The 25,011-nt window shown below is 31.6% G+C and overlaps 2 protein-coding genes across 3 annotated transcripts; one reads left to right on the forward strand and one right to left on the reverse strand.

Annotated features, from left to right (window-relative positions):
* Positions 1–783: 783 nt before the first annotated feature.
* On the reverse strand, positions 784–9,641 carry LOC143075842 (fatty acid-binding protein, adipocyte-like). 2 transcript variants are annotated; one of them, XR_012978431.1, is made up of 5 exons: positions 9,484–9,641; positions 8,705–8,874; positions 3,886–3,999; positions 2,398–3,042; positions 784–2,120 (listed from the first exon to the last, which is right to left on the reverse strand). XR_012978431.1 is itself a non-coding variant. In XM_076251417.1 (4 exons), exons 1-4 carry the CDS (start codon positions 9,569–9,571, stop codon positions 2,992–2,994), a joined length of 423 nt encoding a protein of 140 aa, XP_076107532.1. In that variant the 5' UTR covers positions 9,572–9,641; the 3' UTR covers positions 2,397–2,991. The 2 variants fall into 2 exon arrangements, 1 of the variants encoding a protein (XP_076107532.1); XM_076251417.1 differs by lacking the exon at positions 784–2,120 and having other exon boundaries at positions 2,397–3,042.
* Positions 9,642–14,749: 5,108 nt separating this feature from the next.
* Positions 14,750–24,999, forward strand: LOC143075837 (lachesin-like). The gene is made up of 7 exons (XM_076251413.1): positions 14,750–14,898; positions 17,020–17,138; positions 19,140–19,398; positions 20,183–20,340; positions 21,934–22,135; positions 23,051–23,284; positions 24,775–24,999. Exons 1-7 carry the CDS (start codon positions 14,850–14,852, stop codon positions 24,897–24,899), a joined length of 1,146 nt encoding a protein of 381 aa, XP_076107528.1. The 5' UTR covers positions 14,750–14,849; the 3' UTR covers positions 24,900–24,999.
* Positions 25,000–25,011: the final 12 nt, after the last annotated feature.

Raw genomic sequence — 25,011 nt, forward strand, 5'->3', positions numbered from 1 at the left:
TTAGTTACTTACACAAAATGTAGACCGAACTACAAACGAAAAAAAAGTTCATGCATTATTATTGCATAGAGTTTTATATTTCCACTTCCAAACGTTGTCTCGCTTCGGGGACCATTTTTTCAAAATCCTTTGTCTGCAGCTGCCATGATAATATCTCTGTTTTGATAGATGATTGCATTGTCCCTTGGTCGAGTATCATCATAATTTTTCAGTTGTCAGTTTTTTTTCTCATAAACATTTTAACGCATGGGTAAATCAATTAATTTAATTAATTTAAAGTATTTGAAAGGAATATTTAGATTGGGCTTGATTTAAGCCATCTTCGCTAGCCAAGGGTTACGATCCACTCCCGCTCTCTAGAAGAGTGGATCGTAACCCTTGGCTAGCGAAGATGGATTTAAACTTACCTCGATGAGTGGATGAATCGCTGAATGTAGCAGTGAATATGCAGATTTTTAAATGGTAGTCCTGGTGGCAGATTTTTAATTGATAGTCATTACCATGTTTCAACTAAATTCTAAAAGCTCAATACTTATATTGTGTTATGATTGCCAATGAGGCAACTATCAACCAAAATTCAAATGTGAATTTAAGAAAATATAGGCAACTATACATCCTTCAACAATGATAAAAGCCATACCATACGTTCGGCTTCAAAAGGCTGACATGCAATAAATCAATTGAGAAAGGCACAGTCTAATTTATAAAATTACAATAAACCTTTAACCACGCATGGTTTGTGAATGGTTAAGTGCATAATGCAATTGGGCAAAGAAAAACACCTTTATATTAACAATGGTCTTTATTATTGACTATTGTCTATATACTTTAATAATTTGTGACCAGAAAACTTAAGTGTTGGAATAAAATATCTATCACTACACTGGTTTTTTGTAAATAAATCGTATCTAAGTCAAACAAAAACATTATTTCACCTCTAAAGAAAAAAAAAAATACAATATATCATTGGTCCTACTACAAAATACAACACATGTAAATTTATACATTTAAACTTGAATGAAAGGGGTGTTAGATTAAAGTCAATTAATTCCAAATATTATTATTTTATAAAAATGTTTTCCACTTTTTCATCCTTTTATAAAAATGTTTTCCACTTTTTCATCCTTTTATAAAAATGTTTTCCACTTTTTCATCCATGCACACTAATGTTACAATTTAAAATATTAAAGACATTGTTTGCATGTAGGTAAAATATAGTTATTTTAAACGACCTTTGGTGTTTCAATTATATAAATAAGTTTCATAAATATCATCTTTAAATTGTATAATACTGTGCAGACATGGATAATAATAATACTATCGCAACAGTCACTTCTTGATTAAAATACATAACCACGAAAATCATATATTGTAAAGTATAATGTACTATGCGATTATGTATATTAAAAAAAAAACAAATATCAAGCATATGTCAGGGAGCATTTTATTCATAATTATGTCTAATAATGCCAAAGAAAATACCATTTATTTTTTAAATAATGCCAAAAATATACAAATATTGGTTAAATTATGCCAAAGAAATACAATTCGTTAAAATAATGCAAAAGAAAATACAAATTCGTTTAAATAATGCCAAAGGAAATACCTATTCCTTTAAATAATGCCAAAGGAAAAACAAATTCGTTTGAATAATGCCAAAGAAAATACAAAACTTGTTTAAAGCCATAAACTGTATCAACTCTTTTATATAATGCCAAAGAACATACCCATTTCTATAATATATCATGTATTCAAAGTATATGGTTTAAAATCAATATACCACTTTTATAAAACATGTATAACAAATTATAGTGGGATGAAGGTAAGATGAAATTGAAAATTGGTATCCCACTATTTTTTAATGGATGTTCAATGTGAACTATTTCATGAACTTTTTACCAATGGTTCCACTAAAATAATATAATATCTAAAACTTCTACATAACATCAAATAAAATTTAAAAAAATACCTAAAATTTAATAATCTAAATAGGAGCAATTCATAAAATATTGCTTTATAATGTTCTGATCTGATATGTGGCTTTTTGTTTTCATAAAAAAAAATCAGCTGTCTTGCTATGCTTGGACATGATATGCTTTGCATCCTGAAACAATTTTCTCCTTAAGGTGGTACCTAACACTACAGGGAGATAACTCTGTAAAATCAGCTAAACGTTTTGATTACGTTGTGTTGTAAAGGGAATATTAAGCTTCTCAATGATCAAAATTGTTGTTTGTCAAACTGCTATATAACCAGTGTAATTTTTCTGACAAAACGGTTGGTTCAAAATTTTTGAATTTTTTATATACTTGTTTTAGGGTCAAAGTAAATACTTTGTCAAAATTTTATGAAAATTAAACGAACCAAATTAATTTTAGTGAAAGTGTTGGGTACCACCTTAACATACAAACATGTACTATATATATACAATGTTGTTATATACCACGATTGATTGTTGGTTGTTTAACGTCCAGTAGCAAATATGTCATGCATGTTCAGGACGATTAATTAATGACTAGATAAGTATCACATATTTGTTGATTAATATACTTGAATTGTGTAAGCAATTGACATAAAAAATGTCAGCAATTTAAATTATGCACTATAAACAGCTCTATAGACACAATAGTTTGACTCTAACGGTACGTTTTAGTTGTGTACCAAGTACTAATTTCAACAATTGACACTGATAGTAAAATTAGAAAATTCATTAAAGAATATTTTACATCTTGGAATTATGAGCCTGGTCCCTGAAAATCTGATTTTTTAAAATTTCTTTAGAATATGTTAAATATATGTGAATGCTGTCATAGTGATATGGCAATTTTCTCTACACCCTTCAGAACCTTATAATGCTGTTATTATTTCACAAATTGATAAAATATGACAGTATCTAAAAAAAAATTGACAACCAGATTTGTATATCAAAATAAGAAACACAACCAATGTTCACACTAACTCAGTCTATGCTACCATAAAATGTCAGTATGTTTACTTTTTCTTCCAAATTCTTCTCATCATTACAGCATTTACAGAAACATCCTGAAATATAATAAAATAAATGTTAATAGACTTAGTAATGTCATCGATGGATACCGCATATCCTTTCGTTCTCTATTATATTAACTAGTTTAAACATCCCTTTCTTGTGGTGCCTTATGTGTATACTCAACAAATAACTTTTATGACATGGAGCTTGTTTGAATGTTGGTGTTTAACGCCACTTTTAAGCTCCACTTTGCAGGCCATTTTATAGCAGCCAGTTTTATTATTGGAGGACTGGAGAAAAAAACAACTGACCTTCAATAGAAAAACAGTCAATCCAAGTCAATTAAGATTTGAGTCGAGTGCACCCGTACGAAAGGGATTAGAGCTCACAACCTCAGAGGTGACTGGTTAGTGATTACAGTAGCACCAAACTACATAGGCCACCGAGGCCCCTAGTGAGCTTGGTGAAATCGATTAAATGACAAATACATTTTAGAAGGTACCATCTATTCAATTTGGGCATACTTTTTTTTCATTTTCAATATGCAGGATAAACTTTAAATTTTACATATGTCATGTTTTTTCTTTGACATAAAGTCTGAATGAAAATAAAATCAAGATATATAGAAAACTATAATAAGTAATGTGACATTACAACTTACAACTGTATTGACATCAGAACCATCAAAAATTCTGCCACAACTGATTGAGTATAAACTCAGTATCCGACCAGAAAGGAAAAACATATCCCCATACACACTTGCATAGTCCACTGATCATTAGATACCACCGTACAATAGGATCCAATCGTGTTACAGAAAAGATCAGACAATATGTAATTTACCATTAAAGCAATACCATTTATAATGAAGCACTGATGTAATAAACATAACCTACCATTATTAATTGATCACCCTCTATCCGTCTTTCTACACGTGTTGCTTTAGCCTTTGATCCTTCCGTCGGCTTAGCAGTTGTAATCAATTTACCGTCTTCCCAATTGACAGTAGCCTTAAAATGAAAACAAAAATATTATGATATATGAAGTTTCATCTAGACAACTTAAAAAGGTATTAGATGATAGTAGTGATACTGGAAACGCGTAGTGCTAAAGGGGGATTACGGATATTACTTGGAAAAGAATTAAAGAAAACCCGCATTCAATAAGAGCAGCGGCATTAATAGTACTCAACAACAGGAAAAGGCAAAATGACATATATAGCTAAAAATAAAAAAAGCCTAGGCGACATTACATTTGAAAAACCAAATAGTTGCAACCAATCAAACTTATCAGTTTCAAAAGCATGTTTAGGGAGTCTGGTATATCGCTGATAATGATACTCGAGACCGATTTGAAATGAAATTTCCATCTGGTAGGCTCGAAACTAAAACTGTTTGGAAACCCTTATACTAGTGCATATATAAAAGCAAGGCTATGTGCATTTAAATCACTGATACACGGAGCGTTTGACAGTGTCTCACCAACGAAGATTTCATATTGAAATAGTATGTAGCAATGACGTTTAAAATTAACGTTAACTTACTGTGAGAAGATTTTGCTGAGGAATATTTATCTGGAATTTGTCACAGACATTTATCAAAACACATAAAGGGCCTGATTGGTCAGTTTGTAGAGGATTGGTATAACTAATTTCGAGAAAGCGTTTTCATCCCAGAACTGCTTGAGCCGTCACTTGAAAAAAGCTAAACACGTACACCCATGATATCCTAGTATTGTGCATGCAGTTTGGCATCGACGAAATGGTCGAGGGGAGATTATGGTGGATGATAGAAGGAACCATTTTTTGTTTTAGTCACAGGCACTTGTCTCAGAAAAAATATCCAATATACGTTATATATATCAAGGTATATAGGATAACAAAATTCTGAGAGAAGTACCTGTGGTTTTAGTACTGGGAATGACCCTATATGAACCAAGTGGATAAGTACTATATATATAAATTAGAAATGCAAGAAAAGCTAAGCCAGGTATAAATTTATATAGCACCTTCGAAAACGGAAACTTAGACGCTAAGTAATATATAAGGAGTAAGAAGGGGTACAAGTCAAATCGGCACCCATAGAAAAAGTCAAATTGGCACCTGGTTAAATCGGCATCTAGTCAAATCGGCATCATTTAAAGTCAATTCGGCATCCAATAATATTTGATATAATATATGGGACTGGGACTATTATGTTAAGTTAGTAATTTAAGTATACTAGCATAATAGTCCCAAATATATATAGATATTTCTAAAAATGTATAAATTCGATCATGATTTATTTTGTTAAAAAGCATCAAGCTGTAAAAATGCAAAAGTTGATTATTTAAAGTTTTCTCAACATTATGTGACTGATGTTTTCATGGTTTTGATAAGTTTTCTTTTCAATTAATAAATAACTTTAATCAAGTACATAGTGAAAACACAATGTAACACCAGCTTTTGTTTCGCATATTTCTGTCATATTTTCACAACTATATGATATAATCTAATAGCGAGAATTAATACACAAACATGATTAGACCACAAAAAGACTTTTTATGGATATATGTGGTATCAGGAGAAATTAAAATTCGAATGTAAACTATTCGGGTATCCTCATTTCCATTGTGAGGACAAGGATAATAGTACGAAATGTTAAGTTAAAGTATATAAATTTGAATTTAAAGATTGAACTAGAACATTTTTAAAGATAAACTTGTATCACCTGGTGTAAGAAAATGTGTGTCAAAAAACTTATAACTTGTACAAAAACCCTGTACAAATTATAAATTGTACAAAGTTATATTTTGTACACATCATATATTAAACAAATTTAACATGGGTGCCGAATTGACTACATCAAGTGCCGATTTAACCAGGTGCCAATTTGACTAGGTGCCGATTTGACTATACTGGGTGCCGATTTGACCAAGTGCCGATTTAACCAGGTGCCGATTTGACTAGAATTCGTAAGAAGTTGCATGTTCTGAAAATATTTTTATTCGTTGATATAAGAAAACAAACGGTTTTAACCGTTCATTAAAAAATATGAGATAACGAGGGCCACAGAAATTTTTCTCTATTTAAAATTTCAGTATGATATACATGATCTATAAAAAGGTCGAAAATTTGAGATGAAATATATGACAAGGTTGTTGAATGAATTATGAATATATAAAACCATTGAAAACAAGAGAAATCGAATAGTACTTGTTACTGCTGAAACTAATCAATTGTCTTTTCCCTCTCACTCATAAGTCGTAAATGTATAAGATATTTGTCAAAATTAATTATTTTTTCTCTCCGAGAAATACCGTAATCGTGATAGTGCTATGTGCATTTCTGTCAAAATAATATGATAGGGTGTGATCGGTAATGCATTTTTGATATTCCAAATTATGTGAACAGGGTAGTGTAAAGGATGTCTCAGATGGTCACCCCTACCATGAACAGACTTGAGTCCCTTCCCCCACCACCAGTAGACCGAGATTACTCTGACGTCCAACGGCTGTTTTGCCAGACAAAACAGCCGTTGGATGTCAGAGTAATCTCGGACTACACCACCAGTTGCAATAAATAAACACGTAGACACAACACTCAACATCACCCTAATCGGACAACCCATTTAAAAGATTGAGCTTAAAAGAACAGTGGGCTCAGTTACCCGGCTATAAACTTAGATTCGAGTTCGAATTGTTTAAAAGTTCACATTTTTTTTATGACCTTACGATGTCTCAATCTATACATATAAAAAAGAAGATGTGGTATTATTGCCAATGAGACAACTATCCACAAAAGACCAAAATGACACAGACATTAACCACTATATGTCACTGTACGGCTTTCAACAATGAGCAAAGCCCATACCGCATAGTCAGCTATAATAGGCCCCGATAAGACAATGTAAAACAATTCAAACAAGAAAACTAACGGCCTTATTTATGTACAAAAATTAACGAAAAACAAATATGTAACACATAAACAAACGACAACAACTGAATTACAGGCTCCTGACTTGGGACAGGCACATACATAAATAATGTGGCGGGGTTAAACATGTTAGCGGGATCTAAACCCTCCCCTAACCTGGGACAGTGGTATAACAGTACAACATAAGAACGAACTATAAAAATCAGTTGAAAAAGGCTTAACTCATCAGATGGACAAAAATACAATTGGATGTGGCCGGGTACTTATACATCCCAACACCAAAAGACACAATGAACAGATCTGAGAGTACTCGCAGTTATCTGACAGCTAGTTCAAAGTCACAAACAACTAATAAAAAAATCATGCATGTTCATTGGATAAGAATCTAGTAAACATTTATACAAGTAAGAGTTTCCAAACAAGAGTATAGTGGTGATGAACACGGTTTTCCTATGTTTAGATCTGCCCGTTCATGATAAGGGTAAATCAAGAAAAGTGGTTAGTCGAACCTGAGACTGCTATAACACATAATCTCAGGTCGAACGATCACAATTTATAAAGGTTATTTTTCATTAAAAATCCTATACAAGTGCTATGTATACCATAGTTATTGTGAGTTACATATTTAAACAAACGAATCCGAAGCATTTATTCTATAAGATTTAACGGCCGTCATATCTTTAATTTTTAATGGGATATAATTACACAATGTATGCACATATTTAGTGTTAAATGTATAATCTTGAAATTGGATATAATACATGCAAGTATGGTGTTTATTTTGTCTACCTTTTTTTAATTCGTTATTCGACATATAAAACCAGACTGTATAATTATGCATTACGATCTCAAGGGACGCACGTACTGATTCTGATGCTTTAAAATTAAAAAAAAATGTATAATAGTATATGTACTACGTTGATTTAAGTTATTTATTATAACACAGATTTATATTGTATTTGTTAAACATGTAAGGTTCTCAGTGAGTTTATTGGGACTCATCTATATTTATGACAAAAATAAGAAATGAAGGTCAAAATGAATGCCACACACATAAATTATATGTTATATGACACTTGGTATAAACAAGAGAGGTATATAGTGACTATAATAGTGCAGTACTAGTAAATTCAATGATTTAAAGTTCAGTGAATGAAAAGAAAAAAAAGGTTCAGGATAGGTAAAATGATTACTGCATTGGATTATTGCCAGAATAATTCATGTTTTAAAGAAAGTAATTTAAACGTCATGTACTGGTATCATACACTATTCATTTAAAAATTTTCCAATAGATGCATATTTTCATGTCCTTAATGTCCCTAGGTAAAAATGACCATGTCATGTACATGTTATATAATGTTGGGAAAATTCCTTTAAATAGAAACAAGAACATGTCCATAGTACATTGATGCCCTACGTGTCCTACTAGCAGCATCATTTTCTATATATGTTAAATGGACTTTGAAGTTAGGGTCAACTCAACACTTAAATTTGACATTAGAATTACAAGAATCACACTCATAAGTATCATGTGTATCAAGTTTCAAGTTGATCATGTTGATTGGACTTCAACCTCATCAAAAACTACCTTGACCAAAAACTTTAACCTGAGGCAGGACAGGACAAACAGATGGAATAACAGACAAAAATCATAATACCCTATGTTTTTTTACAGATATAAATTAATCTTTCAATATTTTATTAAAATATGGATGTCTTTCTTCAAATACTTGCATCTTATTGAAATTTTGCAGGGACTTTGTTGCCTTGGACTAGGAAACAATATTAACTGTTACATTTACCTTCATTGGGTTGTCCTGGGGATCATTTGACTCCACCTCTTCGCCTAATTTAAATGAGTGGTCGGAGTCCTTGGGTCCTTTGGTGATAATTCTAACCTGATCACCTTCAACACTTATTATCATTGTTGAACTAGCTGCTGCTGCTATCTTCCGTAAAACAAAGTTTACACCTATATTATTGAAAGTACAATAAGTAAAATTTACTACAAGTTTTAATCTATTCTTTATATTTTCTGTAAAGAGGGGGGATAGGAGGGGTCTTGATCCCGAAATCCCGAACTTGAAAAAACGAAATCCCAAGGTCCCGAATTTAAATAAAGCAAATCCCGACATCCCGCAATCCGAAAAAAAAGGATTCCCGGATCCCGAAAGGGTCAATCCCGAGCTTAAAAACACCCGATCCCGGAGTCCCGATAAAGGTCCTATCCCCCCTCTGTAAACCAACACCTGAACTCACCTATATTAAAATCAATCCTGTCTATCAGTAAGAAATGCTCAGTATACAACTGGTATGGGGAGAAATCGCCATCGCATCTCATTATACATGTTATAGGATATATTTTAGTGACAATTTATGCAAGAAAAGTAAAAATTAACATTTTGAACTTTCATAACTTTATTTTTCTAAATGAATGTTTTGAATTTTTGAATATTTATGCAAACAAAGAAAATCGCATGGATACAACATTTTATCGTAACACGTTTCAGATTATGACCTCCAAAAAAAATCTACCACGTACCAGATATTAACCTCACTCTCGGAAAAATAAATTGCTTACCTATTTCTTTCAGATAATCATCCAGATTTTCATTTTTTACCAATACCCAAGTTCCTGCAATAGATGATCCAATTTCTGCGAGGGCCATGATGATGATCTCAGTTAGGTTTACGTTGAGGGTTCAATGTTCACACGTGACAAAAAAGTAAATATTGATTTTATAGGTGTCTGAGCAAATAAATCCTGGTTTTCTTTACCTCGGGCAAATATTAATACAAGTACACGTATTTATTCGTATGAACCCCGAATATCAAATGCAATATTATGCAAAATGTCATGTACATTGAATTTGTATTGAATGTCCAGTATATATTTACAATCAAGATAGGATTTAACTGGTATTATTTAATAAATACTTAATTTTATCAAAAATTAAAAGAATGAGTATTAATTTTTCAGGATTTCAATTGTTGTAAAATGTAAAGTGCATGGCTGTCTGTATCCTGGCATTGGCTGTTGTCTCTGTTGTTTTTTTAGCCCACTTTCTACATTATGATATATTCTCTGAGTCCGTCATACAGGTACCACAGTCCTTGAATTTTAATACTGCAATTGAAGTGGCCACCATTGCCATATGTAATGGTAAAGAGTGCGTAGCTCCAAATTATAAACATCCACTGTTTCCAACTATGATAATTGACATCCCATTGAAAAAAGAGGTATAAAGAATGATACAAAGGAAAATACTACCGGTATACAAGTCTGTGTCATACACAATCAGGGCTACTTGAAAAGACTGCTTTAATATGATACCATATCTATCCCTGTTATAAAATGACCATATCATGTTTATAATAGTTGCAGTTTTAAGTATGTCTTAATGTAGTAGCATACATGCGGGAGATTTGGAATGCTTTTAAATATTTCTGGATCAAACACTATAACAGGAAAATACAAAAAGTAATAAGGTATAAATATAAATCTTAGCTTAATCTGTAGACTGGACAGATGTTTATAATCTGCTGTTCCACTGTCTCAACTATTGTTATTTTCACTATTCTCAAATTCAGCAGTGCAAATTTTTTTTTTCAAGCAGGTGACAGCCTAATTTTTTTTCAGCTACAGTGCAAAACATAATTTTTTTCGTTCAGCTTGGCCATCAAAATATTTTTTTCAAAAAAATCCCAGCCCCCCCCCCCCCCCCCCAGATAAGAAAATGGTTGTTGCCTTAATATTTTGTGCATATACACATGTGCATTGTCAAATGTTCGTACAATTTTATAATTTTCAACTTAAAATCAGGAAGTTGTGTCTTATTATAGAGCCCAAGGTATAACAGTTGTGTATATATATACGTAATATGACATCAATAACATTTGAAGAAACTGTGACAGTGGTGAAATCAGTACAAAGTGTATTCTTTTCCCATCTTCGCTAGCCAATGGTTACGATCCACTCCCTGGAGAGGAGGGGAACAGATAGTAGCCATTGGCTAGCGAAGATGACTTTTTTCTAGGATGTGAAATGAAAAAAAAGGCTATTCAAAACTTATGTGACATTTTCCGTCAGGTAACACCTGATTCTCTTTAAATCGCAAGCAGAATCAATTTCAAATCTTTTAAAAAAAAATTCTGAAACGTCCATAATATATATATATATATTTTTTTTATTTACGAAACAAACAAATACAAATTTTGGTCAAAGCGAATACATAGACAAAATTAAAAAACATAATAAAACTCGACAACTGACACATTTTCGCCGTTCTGCATTTTTTTTAGAAAAATGCATAAGAACTATTATTGTTGTATATCATATTTGTTTTTCGATGTTTCTTTCTTACACAAATGAGGTCACAAGCTTTCTCGTTTGAAAGTGTTCTACATCTTTCATCATTGTTCATTGACTTCATTTCGGTGCATTTTAGAACTGACTATGTAGAATGGGTTTTCTCACTGTTGAAGGCCGCACGTTGGCCTATAATTGTTAATTTCTATGTCATTTTATTCCATGTGAAGAGTTGTCTCGTTAGCAAATCATACCACATCATGGCTTCATGCCCTATTTGTGTCATGTTTATATTCAGGTACAGCGGATTCTATAACTATTTAACAATTTAATTTCAGCGTCTGTTATATAGATATTTGTTTATTAGCTGAGACTCAGATGCATGAACGTGTCATCTATTTTTATTTTTATTTCAAAATGGACAAGAGTTTAATTTCCTCAAAAACAGTCATTTAGGAAGACCAAGTACATGGTTATGTTTCAAAATTTTGATATATTATACATGTATGTTTACTTTCTTGCATACAAGAATGATAATTGTTCATATTGTTCATGTTTATATTTTTGGTTTGATGTACGCTATTTTTTTGTATGACACATGTGTGACAGTAAGGGATGCATCTTTGGGTATAGTAATTTAATCATTTGAATTTCTGCTGTCGGAAGAAAGACCGTCCATTTAGTTGAATAGCTAGCTTAGAGTACTTGTTAACAAACTGTTAAACGGTTGATAAATGAAAAATTTCGTACAAAAACATCAACAAAAATTACATGTCAAATGTAGAATTGTTCTTTAGAATAAAAAAAACAACGACAGCATTTCGAATTAGAGAATAAAAATGACAAGACTACATTTAAATTTCGCCTAATTTTGAGTACATTCTAAACATTTTTAGATATATTTTGTATTCTTTCATGGGTTCTATATCTCTGAAAGTTGAAATGCTACTTCCCTTTATATCAACTGTTCAAAATTGCAGTTCAATTACTTTTAAACTTTAAAGAATACATAAACTTTGCGCCTTATATATAGATTTGGCATAGTTTTTGGTCAATTTGAGGTTGTACCTCTTAATATTGTGACGTTCTTGACATAAAAATCAGTGTGTGCCAAAAACAAAACATGACAACATAATTGCCGATGGGAAGACTATCCACCAATATACCAATTGCAAAGGACGAGCATGTAAACACCTACACAGGTCACCGTACGGCCTTCAACAATGAGCAAAATTCAAACCGCATAACAAGTTTAAACGACACCGGACGGCATTTCAAAAAGTGAAACATTTCAAGAGAGAAAACGGCCGGCAACCTGAATTATTTTATAAACAATTAAAAAAAAAAACACCAATCATTATACACAGGATCCAACGACAACCAATGGGTGACATGCAAGCTCCTGAAATTTGGACAGACACACAAAGCATAGTGTTAATCTAGTTTTTGAGAACTAGATCTATGTCCTATCCCAGCTGGGACAGCAGTGTACCAGTGCAACTTTCGAACAAGCTGTATTAAATAAAAGTTGGAAGGGCTTGACACATTAGATTGTCACGAGTACTCAGCATTAGGAAAAAAAAGGCTCTATTAAATATTAATTTAGTTGGAAAGTGCTTGACACATTAGATCGTTACTCAGCATTAAACAGATCAGCTCTATTAAATATCAGTTAAGGGCGTGATACATTAAATCAGTACTCAGGGGCCTGGTTTTCGAAAGTATCTTATGACTAAGACATGTCTTATGATGGTCTTAGGACATGTCATAGTCGTAAGATATGTTTTCGAAAGTGTCCTAAGTTACGATTTGTCATAACTTTTGTCGTAAACTTAAGACCCCTCGCGACATGACTTATGATGGTCTTATGATTGTCAACTAAAATTTTAATTACTTTTCATGACTTTTTTGGCATAATTTCATATTAATTGTAAAAAAATATTTGTTGTGTTTCTCGGTTAGCTAAATAGTAAAGATTTTATTACTATGTGAATTAAAATTTGAATCTCCTGCAACATACAACTTGGATTTTTTTCTAACTTATGGTTTTGTACAATATATACATATTATTTCGTTCCTAGTATATTTAATAGTACTATATTTACGTATGTGCACGGGCATTTTGTTAAGCGGGTACTCGATGTACCGAATCTAAAAAGTATTCACAGCTAAATAACAATGCATGTATGATGATACACGAAAGCGAAGTTCAAGATTAAACATATATTACAAACTAAATTTAAACAAACTATCAACTCAAATTTCAATTACTTTTTGTATAAAATTTCAGGTTTATTATAATGAAAAAAAAAAATATTCGTAAATATTAAGAATAGTAATAACTAATATGTTCATACTTTTCATTTTCATTCTTATATTTTATACTTTTTAATCATTATTTAAAATAATAGAAAATAATGTTCACTTATGACAGTCAAAAGAGCATCATAGCTATGACTCTCTTAAGACAGCTTTGATTTACATCCTATGACATATGATAGTCATAAGATGATCATAAAATATGTCCTAAGATATATCTTATGACATATCTTATGATACTTTCGAAAAGCCCCTGCAGCATTTTAAAAGAAAAAACAATAAGACAAAGGACACAGATAACCGATCTTAGAGCTAGTTAAAACACTATTTCAACTAATAAATAAATATTTTCCCCCAAACTAAAACTCTAGATACCATATTGTTGTTGAAGTCAGTGTTGATTTTACGTAGCAAATTGCATGAACATTTTTGTTGTTGTAAATATTGCATCGTTATGACACCACCAATTAAAACGAAATTACTCGAAACATTAATAAACTTCAAATAGAATTTTAATTTTTGATTTAACAATGATTCTTATTCTGTTTTAAAAGTTTCTACAATTACCCAAAAGTTGCAAAAATCGACCAATCCATGCTGCAGTTTTGCTGCAAACTTTGAACCCTCGTTATGCTTTGTAAACTTTTTTTATATGCTCCTTCTAGAGTTGACTTGTCTCGAATGTAAATCAAGGCCATACGGCGACTAATATGAGCTTTTTCTACAACATTGTTCATTGGCAAATATACCACACCTTCTTCATTTCTATTAAAAAAAACACACTACTGGGTGAATCAGGGTAGATAATTAAAAAATAATGTCGTGTGACTAATAGAGATGCCACGTAAATGCATTCATTTGTTAACTCTTCTGTCGGTTTTTTTTACAATAATGTTGTTCCAAAGATTATGGAATAAACGTAAAAATTAGTAAAGTATTGTATTTACAAATAAAGGCACATTTTAACCCTATGAATTAAACGTAGAAATAAGTAAAACATAATACATGTAATATGCATTTACTAATATTAAGAAGTGCGCATAATATATCGAGGAGTTGAAGGCATACGTGTGACTTTATATACAATTGTATATTAGTACGTAGGTTTTTTATACCATAACTGTACAATGAAGCATCGGGATTTCCCGTGATTGGACAAATATCTCAATAAATATAGATTAACTTGACGAATTCCAATGTCACTACGAATGCGGACGGAATAACACGTGATAACAGATATTTGAGATAAAGATAAAATTTGATAAAAGTTGTTTATGGACGTCCATTTATTTAATTTTAGTTATTATGGTTAGAAAGAAATGAAACTTTTTGCCTTTTTGACTGTCTTGACTTCAACATGTGTATGTGGTAAGTCTTTTATGTACATATAGAAAATATACATAAAACACACACGAAAAAAAACCACACGAAAAACAGGTGTAAAATGGCAGTATAGGTTCGGACAAAAGGAGTGGGATTTGAAATAAGCGCCATGTTTGTCTAGTGTGACCTATTATGCCCGTTACTATTGCTAATGTAGATTTTTTACTTATTTAGCGTAACGTAAAAAATGAATCATAAAAATATATACAAATTATATGAATATATTATATGAATGTTGTTGCTTGTATATATCACTTGAGCAGTGATTAATTTGCCTTTATAAAACTGTTTTAAAATGAATGGGGTAAACAAACAATGATCAACGAGATAGTGCCTTCATCTTTTATGAAGGTTTACCAGACATTCAAATATGCAAGATATCGTCCATGTAATTCGTCTTCTATTGGGAGCGACGGAGGACATTTTAGCGCATTGATAGGACATTTTAGAGCATTGATAGGACATTTGAGCGAAAAAAATCGGACGTTTTAGCGCCAAAGTAGAACCCATTTTAGCGCCTGATTTTTAACCCATTTTAGCGAAAATTGAAATTGTCAATGCCCATTTTAGCGAAATATTTTTAACCCATTGTAAATTATACAATAAATAAAAAAAAACTTTAAAAGACTCAAGACAGTACAATATAAAACATATGATGTCCATTAAGATACAGCACTAAATGTCTAAAAGATTAAATCAAATGCTTAAAGTCGGTTCTAGCCTGAAATTTATATCCTAAAGAATGTACGTATTTGGGCTCTGGAAATACTCACTGTACAATACTGTGGAACTGCATTAGGAACTGTTCTTTCTCTTTATCTTGTCTAGATTGTAGTGCACATTCGTCTACACTTCGTATTTTTAAATGTATCATTTATAACTTCAATTATGTAATTTAAATTCCATTAAACAAAGAATTAATGACCAATGTTTGCAAGTTCAAAATGCAAATATACTTGAAAGAAAAAAGTTAGACTTTTTCAAGAGTGTCTACATAATGGGCCGAAGACCAACCTATGTTGATATCTCAAAAAACAGAAGTGACAGAGCTGCAATATGTTAGATCCGCATAAGTGCTCATATACTGATAATTGAAAGAGGGAGACATTTAAATATTCCCAGAAATGAGAGATACTGCTCTGTATGTAATTCTGGTCAAATTGAAATCTTTTACCCTGTGAAAAAACTCAACTAAAAGGACCATATTTTACCAAAAAGTTTCAAATATAATCGATGATCCTACAAAATTTGAAAAAATGAAAATAATATAATCCTTTTATTAAATAATAATTCATACAAGATCCTAAAATTGACTTCCTCTTTCATTTCAGACAGTCTGAACCTGCGTAAAGCTGAACAAACTCTATAGAATTGTCAATATGTCTTTTATTCATAGTCATTGTTTATAATATACCATATTGATATAGTCATTATTTACAATACTTTTTTAATTATTATACCATGAGCCGGATTCAAACTACTTCGTTTGGAAGATTCATTGAAATTTTAATTAATAAAATAAATTCAAAATTGAGTTAAAAAAATGAAAATAATTGATTGTGTTTTTTTTTAATTTAAAAAAAAAATTAATTGCTCTTCCCCCAAATGAATGGTTTGTACCTTATTTAATTAGTAACGAACACTGCTTAATCCAGTCGTTTCGTATGTACATGTAGGTTACCTATTCAACACCATGATTATATCTTTGACTATTGTTTTTACTGGTATTAATGTTGATTTTGTTTTCAGTTGAATATACTCAATCTAAAAAATATTTGGATTGCTTATACTTTAATAAAATGTTCATAGCGTCTATATATAGACTTAATCTATTGGATGTTGAATGTGTACTAATAATTGAATGTTTTAGTCCGAGATGTATGATTTTTTTATTTGTTGTTATTAGCTTTGAACTGTCATTTCGGGGTCTTTTGTGTCTTTTTATGCGGCACGAGTTCTATTCGGAGATCTACAGTTGTTTATGTCTGTGTCATTTGGTCATATGTGGAGAGATGTCTCATTGGCAATCATACCACATCTTCTTATTTTTATACAACATTATTTTTCATACGGTAAATTTGTTTGTTGATATTTTTTCTTATGCAGTAAGCTCTATGGGTACGAGACCAGAAATTGTTGATGCCATTTTACCAGAGGTGAAGCAACAAGGTCAGATTGGGTATCTCAACTGCTCCGTAATTAACCTGAACCCATCATCAGCGGTAGTAAGTATATTCATTTACTAGTATTAATGATTGGAATAAATTTATTCGTTTTTTATTTATCAATCACATATGAAATAAATAAAACAAGAATGTGTTTCCCAAGTACACGGGTGTCTTCCTCGAATGCCAACATTTTATATGTTACCTATTCCTTGAATGCCAACAAAAATATTTCAATGGATGTTTATAAAATAACAATAGGTGTTTTTATAAGTATTTAACTGTAAAAAATAATTAGTGAACTTGACGCAATTGTAACATTTTATCACATTTTGATAAGAAAAGTAGCAAAATTTAATGGTTAAATAATTATGAATATTAAGATAGAAAGAAAATGATCTTTTTTTTACTATTTATCAAAAAATAAATAAATTTGGGAATGAAAAAGTTTTATTAACATAAGACATATATATAAATATAATATATATTTAGTTAAATACAATTATTTCAAACTAAAAGACGATATTAGAGATTTATTTAGTTCCATATTATTTTAAATATTATTTTGTTAAGTATATACACGAATTATATGAATATTTTAATTGAACAATAATTATTAACTACTTTAAAAATCATCAGAAATAATTGAGTAAATTTGATAACTTCCAACTTGAAGCTGACAATCAACAAATTTTGAAGAAAATCCATAAAATAGGGTAACAAGAATTTAGTCTAAAGAGAATTGATTTTTTTAGTTGTTTGTGGCTTTGAACTAGCTCTCAGTAACTGCAAGTTTTCTCAGAGGATGTACTTAAGGGTGTTTTTTTGTTTGTTTGGATATACAAGTACATGGCCACGTCTACTCTGTATAGTATTTCTATTTATTTCCATCTGATGAGTTAAACCGGTTTCATCTGATTTGTATAGTTAGTTCGACTATGTGGTATGGGCTTTGCTCATAGTTGAAGACTGTACGATGACCCATATTTGTAAATTTCTGTGTCATTTGGTCTCTTGTGGAGATTTGTATCAATATCAATCATAATACATTACTTTTTTTTTTATAAGAACACCGATGATTTGCGAACATGATAAACCCCTTACCAATATAATTTCATGAATCACTTGCAAAAAAGGTGTAGTATTATTACCAAGAAAAACAATCCTAAACAAACTGAACATAATAAAACAATAGTATTCTAACACGTGATACAAAGTTTCAAGAAATTTAATCAAGTAATATGGTAGGATGTTACAGCACACACAACTATAGAAATATTGAAAAAAACCTTTAAAGTCCAAAGAGGCTGCACATTTGTGTAAACTGGAATTTTTGACAATATGCACATGTTGACTTTGTGATGCAACACTTTTCAAAGTTTCATTTTAAGAGAATCCATATTCGTTCAAGCAGTATCAGCATAAAAATGTCAACAACGTAACAAATATGAATTAAATTTTAACTATCTGTTTAATTAGTATTATTGTTTTGATAAGCATGCACTTTTGTTGTGATAACTTTTTGCACCTATTCCTCGAACACCAACATTATTTTTGTCGGTAGATCAAAGGATGTTGGCATTCAAGGAATAAACCAGTACACGGATGACCCATCCGTATTATCATTTTCTATGTTCAGCGGACCGTGAAAACGGGATAAAAACTCTAATTTGGCATTCATATCATATCATATGGAATATGAATACTAAGTTTCAAGTTGATTGGACTTCAACTTCATCAAAAACTACCTCGACCAAAAACTTTAACCAAAACTTTAATCTGAAGCGGGACAAACGGACGAACGGACGCACAGACCAGAAAACGTAATGCCCATAAATGGGGCATACAAAAATTCTGACAACAATAAGATTGTGAGTGAATAGAACAAATTAACGTGTCAATGAACTGTTGAAAAAACATGATTTGTTTTTGTGTTTGATATAAAAAAAAAATGTATTAAGCGTGACTGTCCCTATTAGATATCAAACTTCGAATTTTTCATTTTTTGTATAAAACAGCAACTGATAGTGTTATTACAAAATATATCACTCTGTATTACAGCTACAATGGGTTAAACAAACAACACCATCAGGAACACCATTACTAATATCATCCAATGAAAAGATCCATGTTAATGATGTAGTTGAAGGTCATCCGAAATATTATGTCAGAAAATCTGTTATTAATAATAGGGAACTGTATCAACTTGTCATCAGGGCATTGACTGAAAATGATGCCGGCTCTTATACGTGTATGATCAGACTCGCCAATCAGAACTATTTACAATGGCCGAAAAAGCTTGGTCTTCTAACTGTTCAGAGTAAGTAAATAAAAACCAATTTGACCGTTTCAGAATCTAAAGGACTATGAGTAATTTCATTGTTCGTATCCCAAAATGAAAATGACGTCACGACATTGGTTAAATTTCCATTGTTTTGGACGTTTTCAACTAATCATGACGTTTCGATGTACATTTTTGAAAATATTACCCAGAATGCATTTGATTCTGAAACGGCGAATTGCACACCCCTGTATTTTAAACACGATTATGTTTTTGCTTAATCGAATTATGACAGTTGAACAGCGGTATACTACTGATCCTTATTTTCTCGATAACTTCTGTACTTCTGTTTATTCTCCTTTTTGTTTGTTTGTTGTCTTGTTTTGGGTGAGGTAGGGGAAGATATATATGCTATATTTAGTGATTGTAATCCTACTTGCATCAGCTGTTTCCCTACATACCTAAGTGCTGTAGTCCGAACGCTATATATATTATCAACGAAATGTATGCATTTTCCTAGTTATCACATCAGGTTGTAAGCATATTACAGGCATACAGACGTGAAAAAATCAAGAATATTCGTCAATATAGAAATAAACGGCAAATTTGGTAAGATACTTAACAACGATCATCAGTAAAAACTAATTCTAGATAATGAGAAAAAAAATCCAAGCAAGAACTTTCCAAGGCAATTTATTACAAGAAAGGGACAAGATAAGCATGTAATAAAATTTCAAACGGTACTATAGTTCAGTCGATGCATATAATCAAAGAGAAATAAGCAAAATTGTATGCATTCATCTTTTTTTAAAATATGTTTTAGTTGCACCAACAGTAAAATTAGATAGTAAATCAAATATAGTTGTCCAGGAAGGATCTAATATAACACTGAAATGTGAAGCAAACGGTATTCCTACTCCAAATATAACATGGAAACGAGGCGACGGTCTACCATTACCAGGAGGAGGATTTCAACATTGGGTAAGGCGTGGTTTAGATATTTGCTTTTAACATAACAGATCCTTATATAGATTATATACTCTTGCCAAACTTTCAAACAACATGACGGGTGCCACATTTGAAGCAGATGCTGCTTACACTACCTTTTATGTCTGTTTGTTTTGTTCACACATCGTCGTTGATATAATGGCATTTGATGCGACTTTCATACGACTTTAATACAAGTGAAAGGTTTAGCTAGCTTTAAACCTAGGTTTAATACACACTTTTCTTCATAAGAAAAAGACTGTAACAAGTGAGCTGCGTCGGATAGAAATCCACCTTATGCAAACGAAAATCAATACCTCTGTTAACCTATTTTGGGTTAAAATAATTTCTACGGAAAGTCTGTCATTGTTCCAAAAGTAGGTTGTTGTTTGCTCTATGGTCGGGTGGTTGTCGCTTTGACATATTCACCATTTCCTTTCTCAATTTTATTTCATAAGAAGACAACCCTTTTAAACGGACCAAAATGCAGATTTTATATCTTAGTTATTCCAAACTCGATCAAAGTTTAATATATGTATATGTGTACATGCTCTTGCATAAGGTCGATTTCTATCCGACGCAGCTCAAGTCTTGATTTTGACAGTCGTTTTCCATTCGTTTGATGTGTTTGAGCCTTTGATGTTTTGCTATTTTACAAGAGGGCAGGAGTTCACACATATTATGAAATAAGGAGATTGCCAGTTGGATATAACCAAAATGACGTGAATTTTTAAAGTAACTATAGGCTTACAAAGATTAAGACCCACACTTTATATTCGGCTATAAAGGCCTATTCATGACAAAACGTGAAATAACAAAAAATAAAAGACAAGAGGTCATGATTTATGACTAAACGATAAACGAAAAAGAAATTAAAAACAAATCACAAAAATACTGATCTTCAAGGAAAATTCAAAACGGATAGTCCCTTATTAAATTACAAAATCAAAAGCTCAAACACATTAACAGAATATTGATATACTGTCATATTCCTGACTTTTAACTGCAGACAGCAACCAACGACAACAACAGACTTCTGACTTTGGACAGGTACATTTGGAATGTGGTGAGATCAAACATGTATATGAACACTCCAAACTCTGCATAAAACTCTATGGACATTGGTATAATAGAACAAAAAAAAGAGCAAATGGTAAAAAGCAGTTGTAAATTGTTTGACTCGTCATATTGGCATGCAGGAAGCTATAAATACAAATAGCAACTAAAAGCAAGATAAAATCCAATGATAATCAATAAATATCTCACATTCTCCCACATTTGAGTATCAATCGGTACATCTCCAACGGATTTTGTGTAAATGCGTATTTTAAAAGTCTGAGAAAGGCAGAACCTTGAGCAATCATGTCAAAATACAAGTACTGAGTATGTCAAATGTGTTTTGCTTCAGTTTTCTACATGGTGTTGTGGGGAAGAGAAAGATCCTTGATTGTTAAACATATAACTTTGAATATAATGATTTACTTTTACAAATTGTGACTTGGATGGAGAGTTGTCTCATTGACACCTACCCACATCTTTTTAAATCATCCTATTATTAAGTATGAGACTACTTTTCTTCCTAAACAGGGCGGAGTTTATGAAATCTACAATATAAATGCAGCAACCCGTGGACAGTTTTTATGTATAGCTGACAATAATGTAAAGCCCCCAGCAGATTATGCTGTTCAGATAGAGGTTACGTTTTCACCATATTGTGAGGCTCAGATGGATACTGTAGGCCAAGTTCAGAACAGGAGATTTAGTGCCAAATTAGACTGCATTGTAGCAGGTAAGGGTATGATTGAAAACATTGTTCAAAACGCTTCGAAATAATTACTTGTACATGTCGAACCTTTACATATTATTTCGATACGAAGACAAAGAAATCATGCAATTTTTCCGATATTGAAATACATCAAAATAATTATACCTTAAAGTCTGCTATTAATATCCCGACATGAAAAATGTGAAACAATTAAAAATTTTAAAAATTAAAAAGTAAAAAAAAAAACTGCCTGATTTATGACGAAACAATAATTGAAAATTGGACAGACAGCGACCAAAGAAAACCATTTAGACTTGGCCAATGACACATACAGACATTGACCATGTCAAACACGTTTGTGAGCATTCAACTCTCCATGAACCTGGGACAACAGAACAGAGATAAGAAATTACTTAAAAAATTCAGTTGAAAATAGCTTAACTCGTAATATAGACACGAAGCCAAAACACAACTTTCATAAATAAAAGACACAAAATTTGTAAGCGAGTTCTTGCATGTTCCAGAGCAAAGTGTCGATCATTTACAATTAAGGGTTTAGTAAAATAATCAGGTGCTAGTTATACTTTGATTGTAATATTTATCACTGGACGTTAAATTCTCTTTGTGTTTTAATATAACATAATATGTTGAATTACAATTACAATCATATGTATATGACTATCCAAACAAAGCCCATGGAAATTCATTTGCCAGTGGGACTCCTAAATTTTTGCAAATTTCATCATACTGAAACATCAGTTGTTCACATTCATCAGAATCTGATTTGCCACCAAATAAAAAATCATCCAAATAGTGGTCTATATTATTTGAACCAGACTTGCTTTTTAAAACCCAAAAATACAAAAATGCACGGCTCAAAAGAAAGATATTCCGTGTGTGGATGAAACGACAAATAAAACTAACTGACATATATTACAGCAAACCCAAGAGCAGAGGTTATTTGGTATAAAGTAAATCCAGCTACAGGTTCTCTCGACCAAATTCAGGATAATGACAAATATGATCTGAATCAACAAGATGACCAGAGATTAAAAGCTGACGAGAAGTGGTACTCACTTACTATTAAGACTGTTCAGGGTAGTGACTTTGGGAAGTTTTATTGTCATGCGCAGAACCGGTTTGGTAAAGGGAACGCTTCATTTGTACTTTTTGGTGAGTAGACAGAATATATATACGGAAGAGAACATATACGGAAATTGTATTAAAAAGAAGATGTGGTATGATTGCCAATGAGACAGCTATCCACAAAAGACCAAAATGACACAGACATTAACAACTATAGGTCACCGTACGGCCTTCAACAATGAGCAAAGCCCATACCGCATAGTGAGCTATACATTGTACACATTGTATAGAATGATGTTAGTATTTGCTTACTTTAGTGCAGATAAGTTCATATGATTGATTGGTAGGTATAACCCCGTTTAAAGCCAGAGTTCCCGGTTAGAACCATGCATCGACCTTCGGCAGGAGAACTAACAATCCTTGTTAATCAAGATTGAACTCACGTGCCACGTGCGGGCTCAAATTCACAACATTAGCATGATTAGTGTTGGCAGGATAGTTGTGTTTATGAATTCGTTATGCTTTGAAGAGCACACAAGGTGTGATAGATCTGAATTTCATCTGATTGGTGGTACAATAGTTGAACGAGTTAGACCACTCGGCCACTGAGCTCTCTATATTCATTGAAACAAAGTTATTCTGTGCAACGTTACAACTTACATTCTATCATATGATGCTTTATGTTATGACTCCGCTAACCTTTACGATTAGGACTTACACGGTGGTCCAATTTGGTTTACTCTGATAGAATTACTAATGAAAAGAAATGTAACAGCAAAAACTAAAAAAAATGGCTGAAGAACAAAATGAGAAATTAATAGAACTCAATACCGAGTTTGAATCCGAATGTGGATTTTGTTTCTTGTTAAGTGAAATCAAATACGAAAAACGAAAACACGTATGTTTTCCGTTTTGGTTTTTGTGAAATTAAAAACGAGAACCCTATAATTTTTAAAATTTTGTTTTTGATATCCCAAAACTAACACCAAATATGTACACATGATGCAGATAAGAATAAAATAAACCAAGACATAGAATGCTAATAAGTATATGTTTTCATTTTATAAAGGAAGTTTATTTATTTTTTATTTTATGACAAAAAAATCCCACGAGAATGCGTTTCTTACAATATGTCTATGTTTAGTATGTTCGTTCCTCTGTTTCAAAATCACAAAGCAATTGGAAGACTTTTATTAATTGATGGTTTTAAACAAATAGAAATTAAAATGATAGGTCTTTGTACTTGTTTTTATGATATGACCAAATGAAAATTATGCGGGAAATAATGCTTTCTCGATTTAATTTTGGCATACATTTAAATATTTTAAAAACTGAAAATAGATAGGATTTTAAAAAATAGCTTTTTAACTAAATGTTATAAAATTATGAACAGAAAAGAAAGGGTTATCGGTCTAATATTTTCTAGGGCACAATTTTAATAAAACAAGAATATCTGACAAAAAATCAAAACCCGAGTAGCGGACATCCTTAACAAAATAGACCTAGATGAATATGTCACATTCTTTCTATTTTTAAATATCATTCTTTTTTATCATCATTTTCGTTCTCTATTTCAGAAACTATGGAGTGCCAAGGACCAAACTGTCCGTCTATTGGCGGGAATGGAGCAAACAATGTACATATTTCTATTTTAACTTTTACATTAACAATCATAGCTAGTTCTTTTTTATATTACGGTTAACATGATGTATAAATGGTTTGTTCTTGTACAAAACAATATGTCTCTGCATGTACATTTTAATTTTTAATGTATATGAAATTTTTATACACACTAATAATCACTTCTCCGTTGA

Source organism: Mytilus galloprovincialis, chromosome 5 (assembly GCF_965363235.1).
Source record: "Mytilus galloprovincialis chromosome 5, xbMytGall1.hap1.1, whole genome shotgun sequence".
NCBI classification, from domain to species: Eukaryota; Metazoa; Mollusca; class Bivalvia; order Mytilida; family Mytilidae; genus Mytilus; species Mytilus galloprovincialis.

Coding starts and splice junctions, on each gene's coding strand:
- LOC143075842 (XM_076251417.1), bottom strand. CDS start 9,571: ATGGCCCTCGCAGAAATTGGATCATCTATTGCAGGAACTTGGGTATTG. Junction 8,875..9,483: donor TGATTATCTGAAAGAAATAG/GTAAGCAATTTA, acceptor TCAATAATATAG/GTGTAAACTTTGTTTTACGG. Junction 4,000..8,704: donor CCCAGGACAACCCAATGAAG/GTAAATGTAACA, acceptor TTTCATTTTAAG/GCTACTGTCAATTGGGAAGA.
- LOC143075837 (XM_076251413.1), top strand. CDS start 14,850: ATGAAACTTTTTGCCTTTTTGACTGTCTTGACTTCAACATGTGTATGT. Junction 19,399..20,182: donor TGGTCTTCTAACTGTTCAGA/GTAAGTAAATAA, acceptor AATATGTTTTAG/TTGCACCAACAGTAAAATTA. Junction 22,136..23,050: donor ATTAGACTGCATTGTAGCAG/GTAAGGGTATGA, acceptor CATATATTACAG/CAAACCCAAGAGCAGAGGTT.